Source organism: Glycine max, chromosome 18, assembly GCF_000004515.6.
Source record: "Glycine max cultivar Williams 82 chromosome 18, Glycine_max_v4.0, whole genome shotgun sequence".
NCBI lineage: Eukaryota > Viridiplantae > Streptophyta > Magnoliopsida > Fabales > Fabaceae > Glycine > Glycine max.
The window spans coordinates 10,250,184-10,274,458 of NC_038254.2; the positions used below are offsets into that span (position 1 = coordinate 10,250,184).

The window sequence follows — 24,275 nt, forward strand, 5'->3', positions numbered from 1 at the left end:
CCGTGCTCATGCTAAAAAGAAGGCTAAAAAATGGTTCATGATTAGGGACTATTTTAATAAGAAGATCACTAGAAGGAAACCTCCTCGTCCTCTTACACCTCCAAGTACACCTATTCATCTCTGATTCAATTCTGATGACTTCGGTGATGAGTTTCTTTGGAAGCTTGATGAAGAAGTTGTCAAACAAAAGGGAAAGAAAAAGTAAACGTTGAAGCACGACATCATTTGAGGAGGACTCTAAAAGTCTAAACTCTAAAGGAAGCATTAGTTCAGGGGGAGTTTTTATGTTTCAAAGTTTTAAATTTATTCTTTGAAACATTTTATTCTATACTAAAAAACACTTCTTGTTGATGTGACAACTCTTATATGAATGAAATAAGATGTTTTTTGTTATGTATTCAAACTTTATCTCAAAGTCTTATGATGCATTATGATCTATTTATGATATATACTTTTTGCATCTGATAAGACTGACTAATGATTTAATGTTAAATCTTATAAGTCTGTCTTCAACTTTTAAATTTTTGTTTTTTCTTTTAAATCATCAAAAAGGAGAGATTTTAAGTCAAAAGACATTTGTGTCTTTAAGACGAATCGGGATGCTTAATTATTTTAATTAGATGTAAACAAATATAAGGTTAAAAACTACATCTTATGCGCTATCATAACATGTTTCTTGAAGTTCACATTTGATGTTTCAAATGCTAGCAAGATGAAATCATGATCTGAAATGATATTAAAGATGACATTTAAGACTTCATTTAATACTTTGTGTTTGAAATCTAGTTTGTAGAGACATTGTCCTTGAATCTGTTGAATCCTATGAAGAATAAAAAAGTTAGTCTTTGAAATTCCTCAATCCCCATCAAAAGGTGCGCTCTACGGCACAGACCTGCTCTAACACAAAAGGAAGTGTTGTCATGGTGTAGTGTTCACCACACTAGCGACAAAGAGTGGTTCTTTAGCATGAAGAATGCATGCAGTTAATGCATATAGTTAATGCTCCAATGACCACATTCTTCAAACGCAAGCGTAAGAGAAGATATTTTCACCCTAAGTGTGACTAAGTCCGGTCTCAGGATTAGTCTCAACTTGTCCAAAGAGTCGAAGCGGGTGAAAATGCATTAAAATCTCACTAAAAAACTAGATACCACAATTATAGTAGCTAGAAAAATATTATACAATTAGACTTAGACTTGCATGTTATATGGTTGATCAACAAAATTATTCTAATGCCTACTTAGAGTATATTTTAATTTTAATAATTCACATATTTGAAAAAAAAATGAGAAATTTTCGCAAGATTTAAAATATTGTTAACGACTTTAAAAAAAAGTATCTGTGAAAATATTTATGGAGAATGCTTTAATAATTGTAAAAAATTACATGAAAGTTACTTATGCTTTTAAGTAATTAATGATTATTTTGTAGAATATTGATGACAACGTATATATTTCAGATTAAAAAGGAAAAGGAGTAGCTGATGAGAATAAATAGCACCTCTGATCTTATAAATAGGACTTATTTCTTATAAATAAGACTGAAAGGTAGTATTTTTTTTACCAGAATATATTAATTTCTTAAATTCCCATGAAAATAGAAAAACTCACCAGCCAAAAAGTTACTATTTAAGTAAGAATGTATTAATAAAGTAAAATAAGATTGAGAGAATAATATTCCAATAATTTTAAAAATAATTCTAAAGAATTAATATACAATATTGACAAAATCAGTAACTAAACTATGAAGAGAGGTGCTGTGTGATCTATATGGGTAATACATCAGTTTGTCAGCGATCATTATAAATAAATAATGGGAAGATCTACATTCAATATGCTTAATGTGTATAACGAACTCATTCAAGATTAATTGTCAAACATACAATATCAACTCTTGAAAGGTTCCCAAAAACTTATCTTCAGATGAGGACTCCCAAAAACTTCCCAATAACAAATTTTACCAGCTGAAAGCCACTGTACACTCAGTTCTCACAAATAAGAGAAGACAAAATTTTTATAGCATAATCTATTAGAAAGAAAAGAAAAGAAGAATAAGCCTTAACTAAGAAAGAGATATTAACACCAGAATCTGAATAAAAATTTCACTAAAACTTGGTGCCATAGAAACCATTTGGTCCTGGGACGGAAATAGGTCGAGAGACAGGAAAGCCAGGTTGCAGAAGAGGAATGTGGCTTCGAAGTGTGAAGGGCTGATGTCCACTTGTTAAGACAGGAGGGGGCACACAAACCGGCATTGCTGGACCAATTGTTCCTCCTGCTTTTGGAAAATATAACTATTATCACAAAAGAAATGTAATCTATATTTTTCAATTTGGATGCCAAAATCATTGGAAACGTGTCCTGTTGGGATAAACTTCTCCATAAGTACTTATAGAAAAAGAAAATAAAAAGATAAAATGAATTAAACTTCTTTTCACAAACTAACATAAACTTGTGCACTTCAGCTTCTGGAGAAATTAAATGAGAGAACTTTTATAAAAGTAAAGTGCATAAATTGATTTTAGCTTACAGAAGAAACTCAATTCATTTTGTCTTCTCTTGTAAGTATTTACGGAGAAATTTATCCAAACAGGATTATATGCAGTTCTAGCATAAGCATAGCTTCAATTACTACATGCTATGGTAACAAAAAGGCAAATGTTAAGGAGTGTCCTTAGGACACTTGTTCAGGATTAGAAAACAAAAAGTATTAATTGAAAACTAAAAGCTTGTTAAGTTTCCAATATATTAAATGTTGTACTTTTCTTCAAATACTTTTTATTTTTTAAAACTTAATAACTGCACTTAGGAAACTCATTAGTAAAACCCCATAAAAATATAAAGATATTAATGAGGTCATGTCAAAATGTGTTTGTTATTCATTGACCGTGTAACTAAAGAATTTATATACAGGACAGTAATAAAGATGATTTCTTGAATCTTTGACCGCATATCTCAACAAGCATTAAGTTTTTACCCTGCTGCTTTGGAAATTGTACATGATTCATCAGAGGGCGAGCTGAGACTGGTGGGACAGCCGTCGTTCCATGAATCAAATCCTACAATGACAAGTAAAATGTAAAAAGACTAAGCTAATGATGGTCAAATATTATAATAAACATTTCAAGCGGGAAAAAAATGCTTATAATTTGATTTGATTGACCATATAAATATAAAATTTATAGCAAGTGTAGCAATTATCTCTTGATTCAATTAGGCACATATTAAGATACAAGCACAGCCATCCATTTTCTTAGAAGTCACGTCCCCTTTAAGGATCCGTTGTATAGTTGAAAAGCTGCAGCACTCTTGTTATCCAATGAGAATTCCTTAATTTTTAAATCTTCTACAAAATTAATTTCTTCAAATTTTGGCTTAAACTTTCTTTTATCAAGACAAATTGAAGAGATTGCCAAACTAAAAATTATAGGGCATCCTATCTTACATGGGAAACTGGCTGAACATAGACTAACTGGGGGGAACGTCCAACCATAACCTGCATTCAGAACAAAAGATCATATTTTGCTTGTGGCTGATTTTTCAGTTCAGAAAATACCGGTAATCTCCTAAACCAATAATTGTAATTTACAAAAGAAAACTGAAATTAAATATACGGAACATATGATCTTTTTGTACGTACAGCAGGAGAGCTTGGTTGCATATAAGCAGGTTCAGACAAAACAGGATTGTAATGTGTAGCATATCGTAGAGGTTGGGCTCTATGCGCCACATGTCCAACAATCTGTTGCCAAAGAAATTGACAAAATAACTAGAATGAGTACTGAGTATTATATGATTTTAGATTGTTCCAGCATTTATGACATTTGGCATCAAATACACAAGTTCAAGCAGGCATGGATGCACATGAGAGACAAAATATCAGCAAATTTATTAATACGTACAGGTTGCGAAAATTGAGAGCCACTGCCACCATTTCCCACCGTCAAATTACTATACTGTGAAACCTTAACAGGCATTGATGGCCGAGAAGCAAAAGTATTGAATCCAACTTCAGGTTGAATAGTAACAGGTACTGGAGGAGAGCTATTTGGTATGTATACCATGTTTGCAGCCGAAGTTGCTGGCATGGGATTCACAAAAGATGGAGAGAAGGTTTTGGCAGCTGGATTGAGCTTAAATTCCTAAGAGAATGCCACAAGAAGAAATTGTTAAAAGTATATCAACATCGATTAAAAGAAATTATCATATTATTTTAAACTTGGCACTAGCTATTCTATTATGCTGTTTGGTAAACCAAACTAAAATCTTTTGAAAATTTAAATCAATATAGGATTTTAAAATGGTGGATGACATATATAAGGAGCAAAACATGAAAAGATAATGGATAACGAAGTCAAAAATGTTTAGGAATAGTGTAGCTAAGAGAGTACTTGGGAGATGAATTGATATGATATGTGAAGACCTGATGATGATCCATATTGACGACAGTAAGCTTCCAAAATGATATTCAGTTAATAAAATGCATCAAATAAGATACACATATGTATCTAATATGCTGTGCAATGATAAGAACCCCCTCCCTCCCTCACCCCACCCCCCCAATCCGACACAACACAAACCTACATCTTATCAGGAGCTGTTTGATTTAAGTTAAACTGATTTATTTACCTTAGCATTTCTAGTAGAACCTGTACCCCTTGGAACAGATATTTCATTGGATCTTGCTGGTTGTGAATCTTGGATGAGATCCACACCTTGGGTTAAATTTGTAGAGACAGAGTCTGCAGAAGTAGACCTTTCACTATTCCGATCACTGGCCTTAACAGATGCAGGGGTGTTGTTGCAGAGTAATCCATTATCAGAAGGAATTGATGTCCTATCTGTACTTCCATGCTCAACAGCTACCTCTTGGCCTAGCGATGTATCGGCTGTAATATAAGTACAAGAGAATTAAATAAGGAAACACAGAATTATGAAAGCAATATTCTCATCTTGTGCAGGGAATAGGGGATTTAGGGGATTTAAGTATTTAAGGTTAGTGACCACAGGCCATAGCTCAAATTAGATTGAACAGGTGTTGGTTAACCAGATAGAAAAGAGAGGTAATATTATGTATAATATTATACGAAAAATAGACGAAGATAAAATTTTATTTTCTGTAACCACAGCTTTGTAAAAAGGGTATATTCATATCAGGATAACAAAGGATGCCCATACACATAAAAGTTCTTAAATATATATCTTGATATCAGATAACAAACTGACATGCCTTATCAGTTATTGTGCATCATTTTACATACAAATTGCTGAAGCAGTGAAGTGTACAAACTGACAAATATCCACAATCATTAGTAGTTATGCACTTATGCCATTTCGATATACAGTGGATATGCATAATTTTACATGCAGTAGATATCGGAGAGATCTAACTCACTTTCATGGCTTGAATTGAGGCTTTGAATCTTTTCATCCTGTGAAAAACCAAAGACTTTAGAATTAAAAAATTCAAACCATCAAAATGTGCAGAATTCCTGATTAGAGTTACTAGCTATGCATATGTCAACATACAGTTTTTTCATTAACAAACTCAGACTTCTCTCCGCAGTTATCAGTTTTCCCGTTTGAGTTTGACTTGTCGTCTCCGGCTTGTCTGTCAAAGAACAGTTGGCAGAAACCAAAAATGAAATAAAATACTGTCATAAATCTGTATTTTTAAATCACTTTCTAGTCAACAAATTCTTGTATTAAGATCAGGGTAGTCAAACTCAAGATTCTATTCCGACTTGGAAAGGAGTCGCAGAATTGTAAAAACGTGAAATCATAACTCAAAACGTAAGATTCTACAAGATTTATAAAATTAATATATATGCAAATAAATTCTTATATATTCATCCATAGTATAAATAAGTGAACAAACAATTATAACACAAATCAAATACTTAATTAAGCTTAAATTCATAATCATAGATTCATAAGAAGCATAGGAAAGTCAATGACTAAAACTCAATACAGAACTCATAAGTCATAAATGACAAACAACACTTAACATACTGCAGTAGTTCCTACTGCCGAGTGCCTACTCCTAGTACAGGACAGAAGACATTAACACCTAGGCTACACCTCTAAAATAGATTATCCAAATTAAAATCATAATCACTCAAGATATCCTCATTTCTTCCTTTTCCATGTCCTTGTCCTTCACCAGTGAACCACATGAGCATAGCCACAGACAGAGGAACAAAACAGAGAGTCAGAGATGACCTCGAATGTGGCAAAGAAGAGCTCTGGAACTGGTGGAAAAGAGCTCTGGTTGCTGTGGTTTCTGCAGCAGTTTTGGTCATGGTTTAGAGACGATGCAGAATTCATGCAAGGTTGAAGAACATGCAGCAATGCCTTCAAAGGTGTTTTCCTTGATTTTTTCTCTCTCAATTATCAGAGTTGGGGTCACAAATAAGTTGGTTTTTGGGCTTCGGTTTATGGGCGTCGGTTTTTAGAAGCACAAAACTGAAAAAAACTTCATCTATTTCTGAAAGTTAGCACACAAAAATGTGACCCACGTGAACTCGAAAAACTCATTGATTCCAGTGGAGATTCTACCAATTCTGAGCATGGATGAACATGCCCAGGCATATGCCAGAAGCGAGAATCGTGCGATACGAGTTGGGACATGATTCTGATTTCTGACTACCATGATTAAGACTAAATACCCAAGGCTCTACCTTATTTCTTGTCAACAGAATTACCTTATTCAGCAAATGGGAGATCACAAAGTTACTGGCTGGGAATGGGATTTCCATTGGAGGCGACACTTATTCGATTGTGAGGTATCTATGGCTGATAATTTCATTAATGAGATGACAGGAGTGAGGGTCCAGCTGAACTGCAGGGATGACTGGGTTTGGAAACCAGAACCCTCTGGCCAATACTCAGCAAAATCTGATTATGACATGCTAAGGGGAGTTGTAGTGCAGGGGGCAGACGTTGCAGATTTTGAGCAATTATGGAAGCTGCGGATTCCATCAAAAGCTGCAATTTTCGTTTCGAGGTTACTTCGAGACAGATTGCCCACTAAAGCAAACTTAAATAGGCGGTAGGTGGAAATCCAGGACCAAACTTGCCCTTTCTGCAGAAGCACAGCGGAAGATACACCACATCTTTTCTTCCAAAGCAGCAAAATCTTGCCTCTCTGGTGGGAAACCACATCTTGGGTGAACATCTCCACTGTTTTTCCAAAGCACCAAAGGCAACATTTTGCCCAACATATGATTGATGGGGTGAAAGGTATTTGTATTAGTAGGTGGAAGGTCTGGTGGGTGGCACTCACATGGTCAGTATGGCAGATGAGAAATAACATTATTTTCTCAAATGGGATTTTCAATGGAAACAAACTGATGGAGGATGCCACATTTCTGTTTTGGACATGGTTAAGAAACTATGAGAAGGATTTCGTAACTAATTTTAATCATTGGTCATCTAACCTCACAGAGGTTTTTGCTGTTAGATAAGGTTAGAGTTTTAGGGTCTTCTTACATGTATTTCTCTTTCCAGTTTTGGTTCCCTTCGAGACTGCCCTAGTCTGCCCTTGGGAACCATCCTACTGGTCTCTATGTATCGGTACCTCTGGTACTCAATTTCATATATAATACTACACTATCTTTGCTGATAAAAAAAAAAAAGATTGTTAACAAATTGGAATCATACTTCATACCATACAATATGACATGGCTATATATGATTATTCTAAAAATATATAGGATATGATGCATGTGAGAAGCACATTTAGATATGTATACAAATTCATAAAACATACTAAGTATATAGTTGCATTTTTCAAATCCAAATTAAGAACATGGTTGTTAGACATTACTAAAAAAAAAAAAAAATTATAAATCATTGTTACCATAAATCAACTTCTATTGTCTATAAATAGGAATAGTATCAATCTCATTCCTTTCTTGAAATCATCCATAAAGAGGACAACTTCTATTTTTGGTTTATTGGAGATCCCACATCAACTAGTGATATGGCCAAATTAAAGTATTAAGTGGGGGACAACCTTTACCTTACAAGTTACTTTTATGGACCTAATCAGCAATGTTCATATTCAGCCTCATTTGAAGGATACCATGAGGTGGTTAGCAGATCCTTCGGGCCTCTACTCATCTAAGTCAGCCTATAGTCTGTTGACCAATGTCAATAGAAATCTCCCTCACCCTAATATCTACAAGTCGTTTTGGAAACTTAACATACCCCCAAGAGCTGCGGTATTTGCTTGGAGAATTTTAAAAAACAGGTTACCCACTAGACACAATCTTTTTAAAAGAAATGTGTCCATTCCAGACTACACCTGCCCTTTTTGTAGATCTCATCAAGAGGAGGCTGGCCACTTGTTTTTCAACTGCAAGGCCACTATTGCTTTATGGTGGGAATCCATGAGCTGGAACAGGATGGTCGGTCCCCTGGCTGAATCCCCAGCAAATCATTATATCCAATTCTGTGAGGGTTTTGGAGATGGTAAAAAGCAAAATCATTGGCGTTGTTGGTGGATTGCCCTAACAAGCTCCATATGGCAGCATAGGAACTCTATGCTTTTCCAAGGCAAGAGTTTTGAGCCTTTGAAAGTGATGGAAGATGCCTTATTCCTTATGTGGTCATGGCTAAAAACCAGAGACAAAAACTTCTGCCAATCCTTCAACTTTTGGTCGTCTAATATAGTGCAATTCTTTGGTTAACTGATTTCTCAGTTCTGTTGGGGATGGGTTGTATTTGATTTTTCAGTTTGCTTCTAGGGGGCTTGATTTCTTTTTGTATGTTTTTCATTTGTATCAATCACCAGCAGTACCTCTGGTGCTGCTGTGTTTCAGTTTCATTAATATATATATATATATATATATATATATATATATATATATATATATATATATATATATATATATATATATATATATATATATCTTTGGCCCTTCAAAAAAAAAAGTTAGGACTTAGGCCCATAACCTACATTCTAAGATGGTATTAAAGCCTATCTTAGTGATTGTTGTTGGGCTAATCACACCACCCGCGATTAGGCCACTATTGGACCCCACCAACAGATGTCCAGTCCTCGGGAGAGTGAGAGAAATTCAGAGAGAATTTAGAGATAAAAATGAAGCATAATGTTTATTCATTGCTTAAATGAGAAAGGGTTACAGATTGAGGTTATATAAGCTCTCAGTACAGCTGTAACTAATTGTTAATAGTTGGTTAACAGTTAATACCTACACTAACCAACCTAACAGATTCATTAACTGATTCCAATTGAATTGAATAACTGGTTATTTACATATATAACATAATACCCCCCTCAAACTCAAGGGCGAGAATTTCTACAAGTGAAATCCTTCACATTGAGTTTTCCCCTAAGAAACTCAAAGCGATTAGGAGAAAGTGGCTTGCCCGTTGATCCAGAGCAGTTGCTTGGACAACCATTGTTCACGAACAAAGAAAACAGCAATTTCCATATGCTTAGCCTGAGAGTGGAAGACAGGATTATGTGCTATAGCAATAACACTTTGATTATCACAGAGCAGAATTGGAGGAGAAAAATGGACATCCAACTACTTCAATAGAGCTTGAACCAACCCAGGTGAGTTCTGTTGAGGACTGTGCCAAGCTTCTGTACTCAACCTCAATACTAGACCTTGTAGTGACTTGTTGCTTGCAGGACCACCAAGATATAAGATTGGGACCAAGAAAAATTGCAGAGCCAGACGTTGACATTTTCTCATTTACATCAGAGGCCCAATCAGCATCACACATGGTTAAAACAGACAACGATTTATCCACAGAAGCTGTTTTCATATGAAAACCATAAGAAATAATTCCCTTAAGATATTAATTGACACACAACGTAGCTAATTTCTAGTCAGGTAAGAGTAGCATATTGTAATGCTCCAATGACTGATTTATTGAGTGTAGGATCCTGAAATAGGTCAATCAGATTTTGAAAATTTACAAGTTGAAGTCATAAGATATGATATAGGTTGAAACTATTTTTGTCTTGTGTAATAGATTCCTTATGTAATTGCTTTGAGTCATAAGCACAGTCTTGTCATGTAGATAATTAATTTCAATACCTAGAAAATAATCAAGCTTCCCAAGCTGTTTTAGGGAAAAACTACAATGTAGTGAGTAAGTTGTGGAATGAAAGAAACAGAAGTGTTGTCATCAACATAAACCAATAGGTAAACAATGTGAGAGTTGTGTTTGTAACTGGACAATGAAGGATCACATTTACTTGAACTGAATCCAAGCTGAATAAGGGTAGTTTTAAGTTTGTCAAACCACTGTTGAGGTGTTTGCTTTAAGCCATAAAGAGCTTTATTCAGTTTGCAAACTAAGGACTTGTCTGAGCTCTCAAATCCTGGTGACTGAACCATGTACACTGTTTCCTCAAGAATGCCATTGAGAAAGACATTATTAACATCCAATTGGAATAAATCCCAGATGTTAGTTAAAGCAAGAGTGATTATAATTCTGATTGGGATAGGTTTAACAACAGGGGGAAAAGTTTCATGAAAATCAAAGCCATGTACTTGATGAAACCCCTGGCTACCAACCGAGCCTTGTATTTATTAATTGTCCCATCTGCATTTTCCTTCACTTGAAATACCCACTTGCAACCAACTGCTTTCCTGTTAGGGGGTAAGGGAACAAGATCCCACGTATGATTATTTATCAAAGCATTGTATTCCAGCTGCATAGCAGACAGCCAATTAGGATCAGCCATTGCTTGTTTGACACCTCTAGGCTCACAATGAGTCAAAAAGAGTGAAGGATGAATTCTTGGGTTATGAAAACCAGATGTGGATCTTGTTTGCATAGGGTGCACATTAGGAGGTCTAGAGGGTGATTGATGTTCAGATTCAGAAGAAGAATTATTAGACCAAGTAGGAGGATCAGATTGATGGAGAATAGGAGAATGATTAGAAGGAACAGCAGATCTGTTATTGGATTCATTAGACATAGGAACAGAGACAACTTGTAGTTGTTGCTGAGACAGATTTTCGGATTCAACAGATTGCTGATTACTATGATCAGAAAATGCAGAAGAGTTAACTGGAGAAGCAACAGAACTAGGTTCAGAAGCAGTGTTTGAGGGTGGGCCAGTATGTAAGGGAGTGGGAATTGGGTAAGAAACAGTGTTTGGAATAGGTGCATTAGGTGGTGTTTGAGTTAAAGTGGGGAAGGTAGGGATAAAACTAAAATACTGAGGAGCAGAGGACATGGAATTTGAGGACTGAGGAAATAGTTCAGAATAGGGAAACCTATTCTCATTAAAAACTACATCCTTTGAAATGAAAATGCAACCTGAGGGGGAACAAATATTGATAGCCTTTGTGAGAATTAGAGTATCCCAAGAAAACACACTATTGAGATCTGAAGTCTAATTTGTGATTTTGATAAGGTCTTCAAAATGGAAAGCAAGCACACCCAAAGGTTTTTAGAAAATTATAATCAGGGGATTGTTTATATAGGACAGTATAAGGGACATCAAAGTTCATTAAGTACACAACAGTGCTAAAGGCAAAGTCCCAAAACTTTAAGGGAAGAGAAGCATTGTGAAGTAAAGTTAAGCCCAATTCAGTTATGTGTCTGTGTTTCCTCTCAACTACACCATTTTGATGTGAGTATGAGAGCAAATGAGCCTATGTGTAATTGTGTAATACCATGAGTGGTAAAAAATGAAGTAAAGGGTCTGTACCCCCCCCCCCCCCCCCCTCCCCAAATCAGTTTGAATTTTTTTTTTGATCAGCAAAGAATAATATATATATATTAATTGAGTACCAGAGGTACCGATAAAACATATAGGAAACCAGAGAATTGGATCCAAGACAGACTTAATGAAGTCATGCTAGGAACCAAGTTCAGCTACATAGATAAGACTAATGTGTAGAATTAATCTAAGATCCAAACCACAGCTACATGCTAAAACCTATGCTAAGGTTGCTAGACCAGATGTTGTAATGAGTGACCAAATCAGTTTGAATACTTTTAATTTTAGTATTAAACTGAAGCTCAACAAGGAATTTAAAATTTTGAAACACAGTGAAAGTTTCAGATTTAAGTTTTAAGGGATAGATCCAGGTAAACCTAGAAAAAGCATCAACAAATGAAACATAATCCAAATAGCCATTTGTTGAAGGAATATGTGATGGTCTCCAAAGATCACTAAAGATTAATTCCAAAGGTGTAGAGTAAACAGTTTCAGACATAGAAGAGGGAAGTCTATGAGACTTCCCTACACAACAAGCTGAACAAAAATCCATAATTTTATTTGATGGATTTATCTTAGAATGATTCAAGACAAGTCTCAATACATGAGCATTAGGGTGGCTTGAGATTATGAAGTGAATAGAGGCCATCACTACCAACAACGCCTTGATGTAAGACTTCATTGGTTGCCAGTGATTTAACAGTGCAAAAGTGAGGAAATAATTCAACATAAACTCCATTATCTTTGGAAAATTTATTGACACCTAACAAATTTTTAGTGATTGAGGGAACATGTAACAAGTTATGAAGATAAAGAGGAAAAATAGGATTAGTGGGGAAGGGGACTTAAAAGAAGAACAACCAGAACCAAGATTTTTTAAACCTTCACAACTACCAAATATAAATCTGATCTGGTCCATCAAAGTGACCAAGCTGATGAATATTTTGTGGTTCTCCAGTCACATGGAATGAAGCTCCCGAGTCAGGATCCACATTAAATTAGCATTGTCTTGAGAAGACGAGTTAGCTAGCATTGCACTAGGAGTAGCTTGAGTAGAAGCAGGTTGATTCTGAGTTTCTGACTCTTAGCGTTTGCTAAATTTTAGAATTAGCCTGTGACTGTGAGCTACTATACTGCACAGGTTGCAGTGTAGCAGAATCATACAACACCAGAGATTCATGAGGCTGATAGGTGGTGTCAGATCTGTAATAACAGATATTGGCAGTATGACCATATTTGAGACAGATCTGACATTGAAAATTAGCAAACCGGCCTTTGCGAGCTCAACCAGAACCACCACCACAGTGGCCACCACCATTGCTGCTGCAATCAGAGTAGCTACTGCAACCGGCATTTCTGCGTGCATAACCACCATGATCATGCGAATTTGAATCGTATACGATTGAGTGTAATTCACTGAGGGAGAGAACGATTTCTTGCTAAATCGATTGGATTGTGACTCGTGTGAGTAGCAGTGCTTCGATCTCTGTGATTGGAGGAGTCTCGAACTTGCTCTCAATAACAGAGACGACCGGAGCATAGTCCTGTGGTAGTCCTTCCAAAATTGCATCAACATATTCTTCATGCTGAATTGCATCAACATATTCTTCATGCTGAATAAGGGGGTTTTTTTTTTTTGTTTTTGGGATCAGCCATGCATCCTCTATTTCTAATGATTTAATGAATTTGGCTTGATATTTTTGTTTCAATGTGAAAAATCTTAAGAGTTGTTATCATGTATCATATCATATATAATTATATACTACAATTGCAATTATGTAAATTAGAAAAATAACCAAAAGCCATAGTTATAATGTGGATTATGAGCCTAACTCAACCATACAAAACCAGCTTGTAAGGTGAGGATTTTTTTTTATTATTATCAGCAAAAGTACTAATATATTAGAAAAGCAGTACAAGGCGTACTGTTGTATATACAAATCAGCACCAAAAAATGCAGAAATATGGTGTCCTAATACAAGCTATATAGCAATAATTAAGTAACCATAAGTCTGACTGTAAGTTTGGCACAATACTACCCAGTATCGATATACTAATCCCCCCCCCCCCCCCCATTACAAAATTCATCCCTGATGTTACTGGACCAGTAGTGGAAAGGTATGCCAAATCCTTTTTCCAGGTTTTTTAGCCATGTCCAACAGAAAAATAGAGCATCCTCCATCAATTTGTTATCATTGACAAGTGGTGCTGAGCGACACCATGTGCCCTTTCTGCTGCAATCATGAGGAGGATGCTGCCCACTTGTTCTTTAACTGCAGTAAGACCCTACCTCTATGGTGGGAGTCATAATCTTGGATCGGAGTAGTGACTGCACTTCCACAAAATCCAAGGGATCACTTTTTGCAGCATGGGCATCAGCTTGTTGGTAACACAAAGTCTACAAGGTGGAAGTGCTGGTGGGTTGCAGTAACGTGGACAATTTGGCAACAAAGGAATAAAACAGTCTTCCAAAACCAATGTTTCAACAGTAGCAAAGTCATGGATGATGCCTTACTACTACTTTGGTCATGGCTCAAGTCCAACGACAAAGACTTTACAGTACATTTTAACCAATGGGCGACTAATCTAACATTAGGTTTCTGTACCTAGCCTAGGAGTAAGGGGATGGATTTTTGTAGTAGGGTGTTACATAGCTGGGTGCTGTGGTGCTGGCTTGGGTCCTATCAGTAAACATAGGAACCAGCTGGCCCCAAATATATTGTAATTTTAGTACCACTGGTACTACATATTAATATATCATATATATTGTTGCTGAGCAAAAAAAATTTGTTATCATTGAAACTGCCATTTGAGAACACAATCCTATTTCTGTGGCACCAAATACACCATGTTAGGGAGATCCACCAAATACCAGACAACCTGCAGAAGGAATGTTGGAGGAAATGATGTCTCGGACTCTGCGGGAATACTCCCACCATGTTTATCCAAGACATTGATTCCCACCAAAGCACCATAATTTTATCACAACTGAAGAATAAGTGTGTTGCATCCTCTTCATTATTTCTGCAGAACGGGCATATGGCGTCATTTTTGTAAGGTGAGGATTGCTTCCCACTTATATACTCTATCTATCTCTAGCCAATGTGGGAATTCAACACGCCCCCTTTTGTCCATGGCGGACTTCAACAAACTCCTCTTCTGCCCACAGCTACCCACCACAACTAAGGTGGGCAAGGGTGACCACAATTAAGGTGGGAATGCCATCTGCCTATGAAGATTATAAACATAGTTTCTACTGAAAATTGTTTTCAATCCAGTAAACTATTGATTCAATTGAAGTATGATGCAGTTAAATTAGGAAACCACTTTCTACATTTCTATATGTCTATACTGTATAACAATTTATATTTTTTAATTTTTATGGTGAGAATGAGAGAAGAGTTTTTTTATATGATTCTAGTTTCCTTTGTTCTATCATGAAATACATTATTCAGCAAACTTTCTTTAAAAGCAAAATGGAGATCCGACTTAAAAGCAGTGTTGTTAAATGGCGGCCATGGCGGCGCCATGGCGGTTTTCTGTGGCGGAATTTCGAAAAAACGCCACCGAATAGCGGTGGCGTTGCGGGTTTGGGATGGCGGCGCCATGGCGGCCGCCATAGCCATGGCGGTCGTGGCGGGGTGGCGGAAATGGCGGAAATGGCGGATTTCGTGGGTTTTTGTCCGCGGTAGGAGTTGGGCCGACCCGACCCAACCCTACCCGGCTATTCATTAAATAAAAAACTTCATCCTTACCTGCCTTCAGCCTACCCATGAACGAACCGCACGCGACTTCTAGAGCTTACCCAGCCGCACACACGAGAACCGCCGTGACGAGCTCCGACACCACCCAACAGCCTACCTGCAGCCGCGACACCACCCAGCCGCCGCGACACCACCCCCTGCAGCACGCACGAACGGCGGCGACGAGCGAAGAAGAAGACCCCGGCAACGCACGAAGAAGAAGACCCCGTGAAGGAAGAAGACGAACGAAGAAGAAGAAGACGCGGGTCTGCTTCTTTTTTTTTTAATTTTTTTTGGGCTTTTTGCTGTCTGACACCCCATTTTTCTGTCTACAGCTTTTTTTTTTCCTTTTGCTATTTGACACCCCTTTTTACTGTTAACAGTCTGTTTTTTTTTTCGTATTTGACACCACAATTTTTTTTTTTTCTGTTCAGACCTCTTTTAAATGGCTAAACCATCATCCGATGCTGCTACTGCAAGTGCAACGAGGAAAAATAAGGCAGACCCAGGCTGGAAATATTGCCATTCACTAGTGGAAGGAGATACAAACACCATTGTTTGTAATTTTTGTGGAAAAATCACTAAGGGAGGAATAACCCGAGCCAAACAACACCTGATTGGGAAGTCGGGCAACGTTGCAGCTTGCAAGAAAACTCCCCCAAATGTAATCGAAGAGTTGAAGGAATATATGGCTACAAAAAAAAGTGGGACCACTTACAGTACTTCTGGCAGTGGTAATATGGCAAATATAAGAGATTTTGAATTTGGTGAACCGATTGGATGTGATGGAAGTGAAGAAGATGAGTTTGCGGACTCTTGTAATGCTGCTGCAAGTGCAAAGACAAAGTGTGGGACTAAAAAAGGACCAATGGACAAATTCTGTAAGAATCCAGAAAATGCAATCAATCGGAGAAAAATGGAGATGCTGAGGCAAATGAACATAAGAGAGTCAATGGATAAGAATGAAGTATTGAAGGTGCATCAACATATTGCTCGCTTTTGGTACCAAGCAGGTTTGTCATTCAACCTCATTACATTGAAAAGCTTTGAGAACATGGTTGCAGCCATTGGTCAATATGGGCCACATTTGCCCATTCCTAGCTATCATGACATCAGAGTTCCACTCTTGAAGAAGGAAGTTGAATATACTGAAAATTTGATGAAAGGCCATAGGGAGCAATGGGTCAAGTATGGTTGTACTATTATGTCCGATGCATGGACTGATCGGAAACAAAGATGCATCATTAATTTTTTGATTAACTCTCAAGCTGGTACCATGTTTTTGAAGTCTGTTGATGGCTCTGATTTTGTGAAGACAGGTGAAAAGCTTTTTGAGTTGCTTGATGCCATTGTGGAGGAAGTTGGAGAAGAGAATGTTGTTCAAGTTGTAACCGATAATGGGAGCAACTATGTTTTAGCGGGTAAATTGTTGGAGGAGAAAAGGAAACATATTTATTGGACTCCTTGTGCAGCTCATTGTATTGATTTGATGCTTGAAGATATTGGGAAGCTTCCCTTGATAAGGAAGACCATTAGAAGGGCAATTAATCTAGTTGGGTTTATCTATGCCCATTCTAGTACCTTAAGTTTGTTGAGAAATTTTACAAACAAGAGGGAATTGGTGAGACATGCTATTACTAGATTTGCCACTTCTTATCTAACCTTGGAAAGGCTTCACAAAGAGAAAGCCAATATTAGAAAAATGTTTACTTCTGATGAATGGACCTTGAACAAGCTATCTAAGGAGCCTAAGGGAAAAGAAGCTGCAAAGGTAGTGCTCATGCCTTCTTTTTGGAATAGTGTGGTTTACACTCTTAAAGTCATGGCTCCACTTGTGAAAGTGCTTCGTCTTGTGGATGGTGAAAGGAAACCAGCCATGGGCTATATTTATGAAGCAATGGACAAGGCAAAAGAAACAATTATGAAGTCTTTCAACAACAATGAAAGCAAGTACAAAGATGTGTTTGAAATCATTGATAAAAGATGGAATTGTCAGCTTCATAGGCCATTGCATGCAGCTGCCCACTTCTTAAATCCAGAGTTCTTTTATGACAACACTGACTTAGAGTTTGATTTTGAGGTCACCAATGGTTTGTTTGAGTGCATTAAGAAGTTGATTCCACAATTTGATGTGCAACAGAAAATTCTAACCGAGTTGCATCTTTACAAGATTGGTGCTGACCACTTTGGTTCCGACTTTGCAATGGCTCAAAGGAAAACCCATTCTCCTAGTAAGAAACTTTTATCATACTATTTTTTTTATGTATTAGTGTTAGAATTCAGAATTCTAAGTTATGCTCTTGGTTGGTAATTGGTATTGTAGAATATTGGTGGCGAATGTTTGGGTCACAAACTCCAAATTTGCAGAAGCTGGCTATTAAGATTTTGAGTTTGACTTGCAGTGCTTCAGGATGTGAAAGAAATTGGAGTGTGTTTGAGCAAGTAATTGTGACAAAACTCTAACTATACTTTTTAATTTTATTTAATTTTGATGATCAAGTTATATTTGGAGTATATTTGAGATTGAAATCAACATTTATTTGTTATGTTGTAGATTCATTCCAAAAAAAGAAATAAGCTTGAGCACAAGAGGTTGCATGATTTGGTGTTTGTCAAATACAACCAACAATTGAAGCAAAGATATAATGCAAGAGATGAAATTGATCCAATTTCTCTTAATGATATTGATGTATGCAATGAATGGCTCGTGGGAGAGATGGATCAAGATGATGATAATGATGCTGGAAATGATTTGGTATTTGAAGATGATGATGCTCTAAATTGGGCAACTGTGTATCAGGCTTCGGGGGTTGGAGAGTGTAGGATGTATACTAGGCGGAAAAAGCAAAAAACAAGTGTTGCTGCTGCCCAAACTTCTAAAAAACAGGCAATGGTTGTTGGATCTTCATCAAGGAAGCAAAAAGCAGTCCAAGAAAATGATGAGGATCTAGATGTTGAGGAGAATATTGATGTTGAATCTGAAGAAGAAGAAATCATGGTCAATTTTGAGGCGTCTGATGGGGAAGAGGGAGAGGGAGATGCTCCATTACCATATGATAACAACGAAGATGATTATGTTGGGATTGGAGAAGATGATTAGAGCCTCAACCTTCACTTTGCACTTTGCATTATGTTTTTATCATTTTCTTATTTTGAACTCTTTAATGAGTTTATTTGGTGTTGGTACTTGATTATTGTATGAACTTATGAAACTTTTTTAGTTTATTTGAATGCAATCTTTTGTTTTTTTCAATTTCAATGAGTTTATATATATGTTTTTTTTTTTTTTGTGTCCGCCATGACATCCGCCATTTTCCGCTACGCCATCCGCCATATTTTTATGGCGGATTTTTGACTTTCCGCCATGAACCGCCATCCGCCATTAACAACATTGCTTAAAAGTCCATCCCTCTTGGAAAGTGTCCTCAATATGTATAACCCACATATCCAGTGTTTTAAATACCAGATAGCGGCGCAGACAGACCCAAAAACACTATAGCATGATAGTGAATAACTGGATAGCAGTTATTTTGAAATTGTTATCCACTTTATATAAAGTAAATATATACTATACAAATATAAGTTCTCAAAAATGATAAAAATTACTCAATAATTGACATTCATAATTCATAATTGACAATAAAAAGTCATAGGTGTCTCAGCAAGTAAATACCAACAAAAGTCAAATACAAGTCTTCTTTATCATTTTCACTACTGTAGATTTCATTTTTGGGAATTGAAATCCCACCAAATAGCTATCTCCCCTCCCCAAAAGCCCTAATGTCTCTATTCAAAGGACTTTTTTTTGGAATCAACATAGTGACACTATTCATCCAGCTATCTGGTCTGCTACAACCACTACCAACCACTCTGCTATGGCATCCCCTGCAGCAGGTGGGGGTCGCTCTGCACTGCTATGCCACTATAGCGTGCTATTTAAAACCCTGCACATATCATGATAAAATCATGCCCTAATACCATTTGGTAACACCCCAACTATCACTTAACAATGTAGTATTGTAGCTTGAACAAGTCCAAATCAAAGGACTGAGATGCTTAAGCCCCCGCTACTAATACCGGTAGTAAGCTACTTATGCCAATCTTTATCATGTTAAGTATGCAGGACTAAAGCTGATGCACAAAAAATTCATCACATACAAGCCTGTGGGACACAAGCCACCTGACACTCTTATTTCCTTTTGTAGCCTTATCTGACATTATTTTTCCATTTTCTAGATAAGCTTTGAATTCTAAGCTTTCATAACTCGATAAAAGTAAAAAAAAAAAAAAAGAGTTAACCAGTTACCGGAGTTTGTAAATGGACAAAGCTTCATGATCATCATATTCATAATAAACAGGTTACATGAAGAATACAAATTTAGGCCCGAGCCAAAGGAGAAAGAGATAAACTGGTGTTTAACAAAAATTATACATATTTTGTTAGCTAAATAAGATAGTGAATACTTGAGCAACCAGCAAATTCAAGTTGTGAGAGCATTTGAACACATTAACTTAGGTTGCAACTATTGGAAATTAGCAAATGACAGAAAAGCACCCACTTATTTAAATAAAAAAATTTATAGAAAAAATTACTCAACAATGGCATGCCAGGATGTGTGTGCATGATGGGATTTTTTTCTGCATTGATAAAGTATAAAACCAAAAGATAAGATGGCAATTGGCAAGCAAAGAATATACAGTGAATGCTTCTGCTGGATGTCAGTAATAAAGTAACTTAAGTATACTTAACACACAACTCTCGATGAATGCAAATGAATTTGATAGCAGATATCATAGTTTTTTTTTTTTTTGGAAGGCAGAAAATATATATTATTAGATAAACTTAACAGTACCAGGGGTACTGGTTGAAAGAAAATACAACGCACCTAAGGTGCTGCCCTCCAAAATAGAAGATATCATAGTACCTTGAGTGATTAACCTGTTTTGTGTCCATCAAAGGCCCTGTATGATTCTCTACCTCACACGTTAGACTCTCGGAACAAACATTATGCGCAACTGCTTCCTCATCGCCACCAGTTATGTTTCCACCAACAACATCTGCATGAAGCATTACTCCCTATGCACAAAGCAACATGTACATTAAGCACATAGTTACATTCTAATTAAAATATGTTTGAACTCATAAGATACATTGCATGGTCTGAGTCTCTTACCTTAGCTACAACTTGCACAAGATCACTGGATAGAATCACTAATGTATCCACGAAGCCCTCATTTCCGACATTATTGTTGCCCTTTCCCTTCTTGGTCATCCTTGCTTTCTTCAAAACAATACCTAGACATAACACAAAACAAAGAAATGCTATGAATTTACTTATACCAAAGATGTTCACTAAAATTTAAATGAGGTTTTCTGCCAAAACTCAATAATTAAAAATATTAACAACTAGGTCTTTTTTTTGGTACAGGGTTAACAACTAGGTCTGACTTATCTGATCACCCATTTTAATCAGTCCATATAAATAATAGACAAGATGAATCCAATGTATTTCTTACTCCCAAGAGTTAAACAAGTCCATTCAGTAACCCCTAGATCCAATAGTAAAACAAAGGTTACACTATTCACTCAGTCTCTATAGTTGTCCTCATTTTAAGTTTCGGTCCCTATATTAGAAAATGATAAGTTTTAATTCCTACATAGTTTTTTGTTGTGGTTTTTACCGTCGGAAAATTTTTATAACGGTTTTATACCGTTAGAAAGTTTTCTCTATTATGTTTGCTAGGATCAAACTTAACGTTTATGCATTATAAGGATAACCATTTTACTCGTACGGGGACTAAAAAACGGAAACATCTATAGTAAACAAATGAATAATTTAAAACCTAAAACAAATGCAATTATAAGAAATAATTACTAATCCAATCCCTCAGATTTTCTCAGCTAAAAAGTGCCCCACAAAACAATTGAAGCTAAAAACTATCGACAGTCTCAGGATCTATGATTAATGCTTTAGCAAAAACAAATCAAAGACAAAGAAAGCCACCCCAGATGAAAATTGTGCGTGATTGTTCAAGCAGGGCAATGGGAATTTCCCAAAACACGAAATTTCTCACAACCCTTTTGAGCCTACAAGGGAATCTACAAAAAAAAAAAAAAAACCGAATTTCTCAGAAAAAAGAAGTGTGAAGAAATCAACGAGAGAGAAAGGAAGTGAACCGTAGTCGGCGTGAACAGAAGCAGTGTGGAAGATTCCAGAATAGACAGAGCCATCCTTAACGTGAACATCGACGGGGTGGCCAACGATGCACATGGTGGTGAAAAGCAAGGCTTCACTGAGTGAATCAGAAGAAGATGATGATGACGAAGTGTGATTCTCTGTGATTGAGTCCCTGTTTCTGCAACCCATCTTCAATTCCCTATTTCTTTCTCTCTAGAAGCTTCTGTTTCTTCTGCTGTTGTAATTGAATGAAGAGATCTGGCAATTGCAAAAACGAGTTTCGTTATGACAAAGAGCGAGCACGATACACAACAAGCCTACGGTGTTGTTTCTTATACTAGAACTAGAATTGTGACCCGTGTGATATGCACGGGTTTGTTGTTGTATTACTTGATAATAATTTATGTATTTATTATGTTAAGTAAATATATACTTTGCTACAAATGAAATATCTACCAAGTAAATCGCTAATCTTTAATAATTTTTTATTTTCATTCAATTTTTTTCATCTGTTTAAAGAAAATAAAGTTATCTTGAAAAGCATTAAAGAATATCTCAGATGTTTGGACTTTTGAAATTTGAATTTCTTTTACTTCTTTTAGGGAGATAAAATAGACGAATATATTGTTATAATTATTCTAATTCTTTGGAATCTTCCTAAATTTTCGAAATAGTTCTCTAATACCTTGATAAAAGTTTAGATAAATATTCATTTAAAAAAAACAACAATGAGCTTTATTTTTATAATAATAAAAGCTTGCAATTTTTGAAACAATTGTATCAAACATGAAGGTTGTTTGTATCTAGTAACTTTAATTTAGACCCATATATAAATATTAATATATATATTTCTAACAAAATATCATACACATTAATTATAATTTATCTTTAATATAACTTTTAAAGTATTTATTATAAAAATTAAAAAATTAAATTATGATTAGATGATAATATAAAATTTTAATTTTTATAATACTGTTAGTGTGTAATCATTTTTTATTTTTATAAAATTTAGATAGAACATCTACCAGTAAATCACTAATTGCTAATACTTTTTTATTTTTGTTCAATATTTTTGTTCAGTTTTTTTTTTAAATTTATCTTGACAAAAAATAAAAGAAAATCTCAGTATGTTTTGACTTTTGAAAATTTTAAAAGTTGTTACTTCTTTTAGGGTGATAAAATTAAAATAGGCAAATATATTATTATTCTAATTTTTTGGAATCATCCTAAATTTTAGAAATAGTTTTCCAACACCTCGATAAAAGCTTAGATAAATATTCAAAAAGTAAAAAATAATGATAAAAGTTAAAAAAAATAATTATATATAGATTTATAATATTTAAAATATTTAATCAAAAACTAAAAGTAAATAAAATATTAATATCATAGTTAAAATATTAAAAAGGATTATTATAATGAATTAATTTTATTATTTTACATATAAAAGTTGGCATATTTATTATAAACTTTTGTATAGAAACTAGCAAGTTTAATCCAAAGCAGACCATTCAGAAGTTTGATTCAACACACAATCCAAATCAATTTATCGTAGTAATATATATTTGCTAAATTGATATTGTATATTTACTAAATTTAAGAAAAACAAATGACATCTCAAGTAGGAAATAATTAAAATTATTTCTTCCGCTATACAGATAAATTATTACGAGTGTGTTTGGATGGAGAAATTTAAAATTCTGAGAAATTTTAAATTCTAAAAATTTCAAATACTTCAATTAAAATTCTTTTATTTTTAAAATTTTGTGTTTGGGTAAAAAAAAATTAAAATTATGAGGATGAAAAAAATGAATAAAAAAAAAGAGAAGATATGGTTGGTGTGCTAGTTATACGTCTGCCTCTATGCTCACACCCGATCGATATTTTAGGAACACAGACGGTGTTTTTTTGAAGAAGACTGTACGAAGAGAATTTCAATTTCTCACCTTTTAGAAGGAAATTGAAATTCCAAATTTTTAGTTGTTTAAAATTTTATTTTAAAATTTCAAAATTTTAAATTCTTTATAAAAAGCATCCAAACAATGAATTCTAAATTACAGAAATTTAAATTCTCTGATAAATTACTTTCCTCAGTTAAAATTCTCTGTCCAAACGCACTCGTACATGATTTTTCCTTTGAGAATTGTAGTCTTCTACATTATAAGAAGACAATCCAACCAATGCCAATCTTTTTTACCATCCACAAACCTGCCATCAAAGGAAAATTAGTCATTTTTAATGGAGAGCTTCATATCAATGATCACTTATATAACATGGAAAGAATCACATGTTGAAGATGATGATAGATAAGAATTAATCTGCATCAACCACAATTTCTAGTATGCTAACTGATTAAAGTACACAAGATATAACTTCAAAATAACGCACTAAGTGAGTACTAAACCCCTTGTACTCTTAATTTATAATATATAATATTATATATATATATATATATATATATATATATATAATATTTTCCTTTCAAAAACAAAAAATACACCCTGGACCATTTTATTCTATCTTTCTATCTAGTCTTATACAACATATGTGTCATCCACTCTCAATCTCTCACGTATTTATGCACTAGGGGTGTGGATACCAATAAAGATCAATCTATCAATCGAGTGAATATCACTAC

General features: G+C 35.2%; 1 protein-coding gene across 4 annotated transcripts; it reads right to left on the bottom strand.

Moving 5' to 3' along the window:
• Nucleotides 1-1,802: 1,802 nt before the first annotated feature.
• On the bottom strand, nucleotides 1,803-22,012 carry LOC100809285 (ataxin-2 homolog). Of its 4 annotated transcripts, none has more exons than XM_003553047.5 (11): nucleotides 21,637-22,012; nucleotides 20,633-20,754; nucleotides 20,384-20,535; nucleotides 5,529-5,610; nucleotides 5,395-5,431; nucleotides 4,629-4,888; nucleotides 3,902-4,141; nucleotides 3,640-3,741; nucleotides 3,445-3,495; nucleotides 2,977-3,058; nucleotides 1,803-2,274 (listed from the first exon to the last, which is right to left on the bottom strand). In XM_003553047.5, exons 1-11 carry the CDS (start codon nucleotides 21,824-21,826, stop codon nucleotides 2,105-2,107), a joined length of 1,488 nt encoding a protein of 495 aa, XP_003553095.1. In that variant the 5' UTR covers nucleotides 21,827-22,012; the 3' UTR covers nucleotides 1,803-2,104. The 4 variants fall into 4 exon arrangements, with proteins under 4 accessions (XP_003553095.1, XP_014626343.1, XP_040868253.1 ...); XM_014770857.3 differs by having other exon boundaries at nucleotides 20,345-20,535; XM_041012319.1 differs by lacking the exon at nucleotides 21,637-22,012 and adding an exon at nucleotides 21,464-21,588 and having other exon boundaries at nucleotides 20,345-20,535.
• Between the last annotated feature and the right edge of the window lie 2,263 nt (nucleotides 22,013-24,275).

Coding starts and splice junctions, on each gene's coding strand:
- LOC100809285 (XM_014770857.3), bottom strand. CDS start 21,826: ATGGGTTGCAGAAACAGGGACTCAATCACAGAGAATCACACTTCGTCA. Junction 20,536..20,632: donor TTGTGCAAGTTGTAGCTAAG/GTAAGAGACTCA, acceptor CTTTGTGCATAG/GGAGTAATGCTTCATGCAGA. Junction 3,496..3,639: donor TGCAACCAAGCTCTCCTGCT/GTACGTACAAAA, acceptor TTCTGAATGCAG/GTTATGGTTGGACGTTCCCC.